General features: G+C 36.5%; 1 protein-coding gene across 1 annotated transcript; it reads right to left on the reverse strand.

The window, feature by feature from the left end:
* Positions 1-231: 231 nt before the first annotated feature.
* On the reverse strand, positions 232-7,274 carry hp1bp3 (heterochromatin protein 1, binding protein 3). Its single transcript, XM_042733784.1, has 12 exons — positions 7,129-7,274; positions 6,392-6,470; positions 5,887-6,142; positions 5,631-5,763; positions 4,760-4,906; positions 4,629-4,670; positions 4,358-4,506; positions 3,536-3,626; positions 3,305-3,464; positions 2,621-2,732; positions 1,655-1,819; positions 232-1,443 (listed from the first exon to the last, which is right to left on the reverse strand). The coding sequence occupies exons 2-12, from the start codon at positions 6,459-6,461 to the stop codon at positions 1,086-1,088; spliced, it is 1,683 nt and encodes a 560-aa protein (XP_042589718.1). The 5' UTR covers positions 6,462-6,470; positions 7,129-7,274; the 3' UTR covers positions 232-1,085.
* Positions 7,275-7,824: the final 550 nt, after the last annotated feature.

Consider the following 7,824-nt stretch of genomic DNA (forward strand, 5'->3'; position numbering starts at 1 on the left):
TAAACATTTCAGTGCTTAGTATTCTAAATTAAAGCAGGCCTTACGTGCGTGTTAGAACAAGAGTAAGAATTTGCTATGGTGAATTTTACATTAATAGAGACTCTGATAAGGAGACAAACCTTGTGTTTCAGAGCTTGAATCATTTGGTAACACCTTTTAAAATAGCTGGTTTATCATTAACCTCAATTGAGTTTAAAACCAAACCACCAAAACAAAACAATGGCCAAATAATGAAGTACAAATATAGCCACTTTATTAAGGACTACAGAAAAGTAAGTATATCAGTTACATGCATGCAGGGTAAGGTGAGCAATGCTCATAAAATTACATCTACCCCCCCTGATAAACAAACACACAAGAGTATGACCGGGTTAGTAGTGCATCAAATGTCTTTAAACATCTGCTTGGTAAATCTTTTCAACTTATATTCTTCTTCGTAGACTATACAGAACAAAAAGACAGGTGTGGATATGGATGCCAATGTTTCTTTAATGCACTTTAATAAATCCAATTTTGCATTCATTTAGACTGTTCAACTGAAAGTTAGGCATCAATAATCGTTCTTTACTTCGACTGACAAAAAAAACAAAAAAAAAACAACATCAACAAAACGTTCTTGATTACAATAAAAGCTAAAGACCTAACTTCACAAAACATGACCCCAAAATGGAACTAAAACTTACAAAGAGAGTTTTCTTGAACACTGATGAGAAAGGGGCGACTGAATAACTGAAACGCTTGCCTCTACAGAAAGACTGACTACAGGAACTTTAAATAATTGATTTTTTTCTTGATACACAACCGAGAACAGCTCCTTCTGATGTTCTCTTAATGGTGACCTGAATGAGCATCTTTAACACAAACAGTAGCATTTCTATGCTTTACCTTTACCTGTTATTTAAGAATACTGAACATAAAATGCGTGTGTTTGAATGGCAGAATAATTCTCAAGAGGTCCTATATTCATCAGAGGCCCCAAGACGAGGAGAACATGGAAGTTTCTACAAAAATAAGAGGAGAAAATAGCCAGCACTGCAGTCTACGGAGCTACAGTTGATCTTTTCAGCCGTCGGCAGGTGCGGGATTCATTTCCGGGCTCGGAGTGACTTGCGGGCAGCAGGTTTAGACTTCACAGCTGATTCAGTTGCCTCCTTCTTAGCTGCCTTGGGTGCCGGCCGTTTGGGCCCCCTGCTTGTCATCTTTTTGGCTACTGGTGTTTTAGGTTTACTGGTCGGGGCAGCTTTCTTGACTGGTGTGGCTTTAACAGGCTCTGGTGCCTTTCTAGATGCGGCTTTGCTCGCAGATGCTGGTTTTTTGGCTGGTGGAGGGGCTTTCTTGGCTGATGCAACTGATTTCTTTGAAGCAGGAGGTTTTCTGCTGACTGTTTTAGCCCTTTTATTTGGACGAGCCTTAGGCGCAGATGTCCGGTTTGCACGCTGGGTCCTGTGGAGAAGCAGAAAGCATGCAAAGACACAGTCTAAACCAAAAGTCTCTATGATATTCTGAACTGTAGATACACTTCCCTTTTAATCATCCACCGAGTGGAAGCCAGACAACACGCAAGGTTTATTATGCATGGTTTCAAATCTCTAGAGCCGAGTATGATCACAAAGATAATACATCATGCTGAAACTGTTTATGTGATGTACTTCACCTCTTTCTCCGCGGAGGCTCATCTTCATCGGATTCCTCCTCTTCAGATTCTTGCTCTGACTCTTCTTCGGATTCTTCATCAGACTCTTCACCTCTCTTGCGTTTAAGCTTCTGTTCCTCCTTCTGTTTAAGTTTTTCCATCATTTCTGGAAACAGAACCGCTGGGCTGCAAGAGGAGCAATAGAAAATGTGTTCATTCAAGTTCTCACCTTTATCACACTTCTATGACAAATTGGACAGACATCAAAAATTACCTTAAAAAAAAGATTTTTTTAAGTAATAAACTCACCGAGTTCGACATCGACAAAATGAGTTAAAAATGAGGACAAACCATCAAAAAAGTGCTCAATCTAATTTTAGTTGTGGCTGAATTGTTAAGAGTTAAAGGGATAGTTTACCCAAACCTAGAAGACATGGTCTCAAAATGGTTTTGGACCACACTGGCATCCACTTTATGGACAAAAACAGCTGAAACATACTTCAAAATATCTTCATTAAAATTCCACAGAAGAAATAAAGTCACTGAGCTTTAAATTGACATGACAGTGAGTAAATGATGATAAAATGTATATTTTTGGGTGAACTATTCCTTTTAGACTAGAATTAATTAGTTGTAGAGTTAAAAATGAACCTGCATTCAGGATTTCAAGTGTGGAAAGCCCCAAAGGAAAGTTTAGGATATTTTTGCTTATTGCAGTGCTATTTAATTATAATTCATTTTAATATTTATTAACATTTGAATCAGCTTATATAGTTTCTGTTTAATTTAAATTTGTAGTAATTTATGTTTTAGTCTTTTTTACATATTTCTTTTTGGCTTAATTTATTTTATTTCAGTTTTTTACTTTTCATATAGGTTTTTCAACTACTATTTATATATTTTTTTATTTCATTTTCCAAAAACAATTTCTAACAATTTTAGTTTTAGTTAACAGTAATAAGCTGGCTTACGGTGAGCTGAACTTACCTGGGATAATACGGATAGCTTAGCTGGTATGACCCACTGAGTCCATGACCAGAAATCTGCTCCATCCATCCCATCATTTTACACTTCTGCAGGGTTCGCTTCAGGTTTGACACTAGCCATAAGAGAGAAAACATTCACAAAGATTCTACATAAAATAATTAATTTGCAACAAGTACAGGCAGATATAAATGTGATCCTGTTGTCATAAGGGTCAATTTTTTGAAATTGAGATTTATACAACTACTTGAAAATCGGGAATCTGAGGGTGCAAAAACTCTAATATTGAGAAAATCGCCTTTAAAGTTGTCCAAATGAAGTTCTTAGCAATGCATATTACTAATCAAAAATGAAGTTTTTATATATTTACAGTAGAACATGATCTTTACTTAATATCCTAATGATTTTTGGCATAAAAGAAAAATCTACTATTTTGACCCATACATTGTATTGTTGGCTACAAATATAGTGTGACTTATGACTGGTTTTGTACTCCAGGGTCACAAATGGTGACTGTAATATAAACAAGGACAGATCAAGACAGCTATTTATGTAACAGAGTTCTTGTGAACAACTCATTTGAGAATAACAATTAGAAGCAACCCCAAAACAAAGGCAAACTTGACTCAGTCCTCAGAGAGAAAACTCTCCCTAGGCTGCGATGAGTCAGGAGTTAGTGTACCGTACCGAAAAAATAGTTGTTCTGCTCCTTCTGTCTCTCCACCAGGAATTTGCGCAGTATGGTGATGCTGCAGGTCTTGGGCTCATTCATGGCTGTGATGGCGGCCACTATGGCGTCTTCCAGCAGTCCGCCACCCATAAGCACTTTATTCCCAGCTTTCTTCAACTGTCAAACACAAATGCAGATTCTCATCAAACCTGCTTTTAGGTGCTGAGCGATTCAGAAGGGTAACTAACCTGGAATGTTCCAGAAGCTCCCTTGCCAGTGATCTGCTCCAAGTAGCCCTTTTCCACAGATTTTTGCAGGCAGTTCTTCAACACATCAGGCCTGAGAGAGATTTACAGAACAACCCAAATTTTACAATCATTCAGGCAAAATGTACATACACAATTTCAATTTGTAACTAACTTATCATGACAAAATCTAGTATGTACGATGCACATATGCAAACATTTTGCATGTACGATGGAATACTTTTATTCATCAAGAATGCATTAAATGAATCAAAAATGTTTGTAATATTTCACAATATTAGTGTCTCACTGTATTTCTAATCAAATAATTGCAGCCATGGTGAACATAAGAGACATCTTTCAAAAACATTAACAATTCATACATATCCCAAACTTCTGAATTATAGTATTTTATTACCAGTCTTCCCAATGTTAAGTTTATACTTCTAGTGCTGTCAAACGATTAATTGTGATTAATCAAATTATTTTTTTTTTTTTTACATATACATATAACATATGTGCACTGTTTATATATCATGTATTTATAAATACACACACATCCATGTATATATTTCAGAAAAATATGTTATGTTTATATATTAAATATATTTATACTATAAATATAAATTATATGAATATAAATATAGACATGTAAATACAAGTAAAAATATTTTCAAGATATATCCTGTATGTTTGTGTATTCATATATATACACATACATTATGCAAACAAAAACTTTTATTTTGCATGCGATTAATCACGATTAATCGTCTGACAGCGCTAGTTCAAACTGTAGTCTAGCTATAAAAACACGTCAATAGTGACCTGCTATCCACGTTGAGTTGTGGGAAGTGTTGCTCCAGGTACTTCTTGATCAAGATGTAGGAAGCCTCCTTGGGTTCACAGAGGCGGGTGATGATCAGAGGCAGAGATTCTCCCAGTGTCTCTTTCGTCCCGGCAGACCCAGCTGGCTTCTGCACAACACGACATCGACAAAATGAGTTAAAAATGATGACAAGCCATCAAAAAAGTGCTCAAACTCATGGATCTCAGCAATAACAGCAATGCAGACAACAAACAAATGACGTTTGGATACCTTCCCAATGGCGAAACTTCCAGAGAAGCCTTTGCCTTTAAGCTGTGGGTGAAGACAAGAAGACAAAGTTTACTTTTGACTTAAGTCTGCATATAAAATGAAAAATATTCATGTATTGGATTGCAAATCACCTGTTTGACAGTTCCCTTCTCAACCATTCGCTTCAGAGTCCTCTTGTAGATGTTTTTGGTCTTTTTGTCCATTTCCACAGATGGATATTTCTTCATGACATATTTCACAATGGTGATGGCAGAGGCACCACTCCGCTCTTTGCAACTCTGTAGGTAGAGAGTAAAGATGTACATATGAGATGGCAATTTGTTTGATTCTTAGATTCTGAGATTTTCAGCACATCATCCTGAAACCACTGAATGGGTTTTTGGTTAAAAGCTTGAAATAAGGTTTGTGGTTAACACAAGCTAAAAATATCATAACATAAAATACTGCTGTAATACCCCACTCACAGTTTTTTTAAGTTTAAGTTTAAAATGAGACTACAGAGATTTTCGGAAACATTAAATGTCATTGTTCCGAACAGGTAAACACATCTACTTCAACTAAAAAGTGTAGATTTTAAATAAAGATCAAAGAGTTCTCAGAAGCTTAATGATGGTGATGTTGAATGTGAATGAAGTCATGTGAACGTGGTGTAGATTTTTTTAATAGCCTATGTTTAACTTTTGACTGCTTTAGGCTTCAAACATCCTAAAAGTTGTGTTTATTTGTGAAGATCATCATGATTAACAAAACATGTAATAATCATACATTTTTGTTGTTCACAGAGCTTTTTCTCTTCAATAATCCAAAAGCCAAATGGAATAATCCTATTGGGGTTTTTGTTGAAGGAACCAGGCTGGTGATAACTTCCAGACTGGGCTACAAAAACACTTCATCACTGCAGCACTTTATACTGGTGCACATATTTTACTGATCAGTGAGTGAACACCTACTTACTCAAATTCTCTCTAAATGGTAATGAAACAGTTCAATTCTGAACCAGACCTCAATTGCTTCTATGATGATTTCTTCAACTTTGGGCTGGGACAGAGAGGTTGAAGCCAGTTTGTTGGCGGAAAGTGTCGCCCAGGCAGGAATCTTCTTTTTCACCTTTTTCCCTTTGTCATCTTCCTTGTCACTGCACAATTTGAGCGAAACAAATACATAACATGCTTACTAAGTCATTTTTGATTCAATAAACGGGTGGATATCATCAAACGCTTAAAAATACATTTAGTTTTTGTACAAAAGCCAGACTTACATTTTGGCAACAACTTCCTTGACTTTTTTCTTCTTGCTCTTCCCTTGTTCAGCTGCTGCTTCGTCAGATTTCTCACCCTCATTAGGCGTTTCTCCTTCATCTTTGGACTGCTCCTCACCATCAGCGGTCGCCTCCTTCTCTTCACCTTCTTTCTTCTCCTCTGTGCTTTCAGGTTCAGCGGGTGCCGAATCTTTCTCTTTTTTTGTCTTCTCCTTCTCCTTCTCACCTACAGGTGCAGACCCTTCGGCAGGAGCATCTGTGGAATCGAAAACAATGAAATGCATGGAAATGTTCAAGCCAAATTCACACCACTTGTGCATTATTTTAGAAACTCTCCTGAAGCCATATGATTTCAGGAAAGCATTTCAGTGGCTAGTTGCCTGTATTCCAGTATTATTTCAGTGAATAATGACAGACTAACACAGGTAAATGACAGGTTCCACATTTATTTGTGGGAGAATTACTGCTTATGTGACCTGTGTGCCAGGTAAGGGGCAATACGTACCTCCCTCAGGAGCATTTGCAGGGGGTGCATCCTCTTTGGGAGGTGCTGCAGCTGATCGGCGAATGGGCATGATTCTAACCTGCCAATAAATAAAGACATTATGAATGTGTGTGTGTGTGTGTGTGTGTGTGTGTGTGTGTATATGTGTATATATATATATATATATATATAAATTATTTCATTTCTAACATGTTGTATGCATCTAAGTTGGGAATGCATTAAAAACATGTTTCATTGTTTATTACGTTATAATGCATTGCACTGCAGACTGAATTAGAAAATTACAGGTTTTTAATGCAATGTTTTGGACACCTGAAATGAACGCATATGACCTCTGGCCAGCAAAGGGAAGCTCGTGCATAGAAAAACACGTCGACAAACACGCGCTGGACATAAAGGCACGGCAAATTAACTAGAAAGGAGCAACAATATCATTGTTTATCTGCTCCACATACAGTCTGTATTGATATTTGCAGCGAATAGCGTGCATAAAGTCACACCTGCACACGTTTTACCAGTGCACAGGAACAGAATTGCACGTAAAACTCAATATAATCGAAAATGGCCATTTTGTCCATTTTGCCCTGTACAGTAATGGCGCTGCGTTAGGCTGAAAATGATAAATGCACGAGACTGCAGAGTGAAGAGATTTAATGAAACGTACGCGCCTGCAGAACGTATAAAAGATTCTGTAAACGTAGGATGCACAATTTCAGAATGAGTTTTTTAAGGCATACCTTGATTTACTGGATTATCAGTTGAAAGAAACACTCCCTTCTTTTTTGGAATTCTCTGTTTACGTGCCCCTCCCCCCTCCTGCGTACGCATAGAGACGTACGTGAGAGCGCACGCGCGCGCGTGCCATGACCAGGTCGTCAGCGAAATTATTTCTTGTGCTTACACACTAAGTTATAAAAGACATTACAGAATGACTCGTTTATATAACATTTACTTAATGCTTTCTCTCATTCTGTGTAACGGGAGAAAAGGGGATTATTTTTATAAATTATTTTTATATTTATTTAGGCAATATATTAATAAAAACAACAAAACAATAAAACTTCAAAATAATATTTAAAAAAATAAAAATATCTTTCCGGTTTGGGTTGTGTTTATTCGTTATTTGCGAATTAAATCATTTATATGTCAACACGAGATGGCAGTATTGCCACTAGATGCATAGAATTAAACTTCATATTTCTGATCTATCATCAGAGATATGTCTTTGTTGAACTCTCTTCACACGTAGTACTTCTTATACACTTTAAAAATAAACTACAAAATAAACGTATTAAAAGTACATTTAAAATTAATAAAAAGTATGATAATATAAGTTTTTTAGATCAATGTTGGTTTTAAACACCTGGGATAGCCTAACGTGTGAATATTTTTCTGCAACTACAACTATTGAATCACTATTTAAATTAAAAGCT

Source organism: Cyprinus carpio, chromosome B11 (assembly GCF_018340385.1).
Source record: "Cyprinus carpio isolate SPL01 chromosome B11, ASM1834038v1, whole genome shotgun sequence".
NCBI classification, from domain to species: domain Eukaryota; kingdom Metazoa; phylum Chordata; class Actinopteri; order Cypriniformes; family Cyprinidae; genus Cyprinus; species Cyprinus carpio.

Excerpts from the sequence above, each read along its gene's own strand:
- hp1bp3 (XM_042733784.1), bottom strand. The coding sequence starts at position 6,461 with ATGCCCATTCGCCGATCAGCTGCAGCACCTCCCAAAGAGGATGCACCC. Across the intron at positions 3,627-4,357 it reads CAACTCAACGTGGATAGCAG|GCCTGATGTGTTGAAGAACT; the intron begins GTCACTATTGAC and ends AATCTCTCTCAG. Across the intron at positions 1,444-1,654 it reads GAGCCTCCGCGGAGAAAGAG|GACCCAGCGTGCAAACCGGA; the intron begins GTGAAGTACATC and ends GCTTCTCCACAG.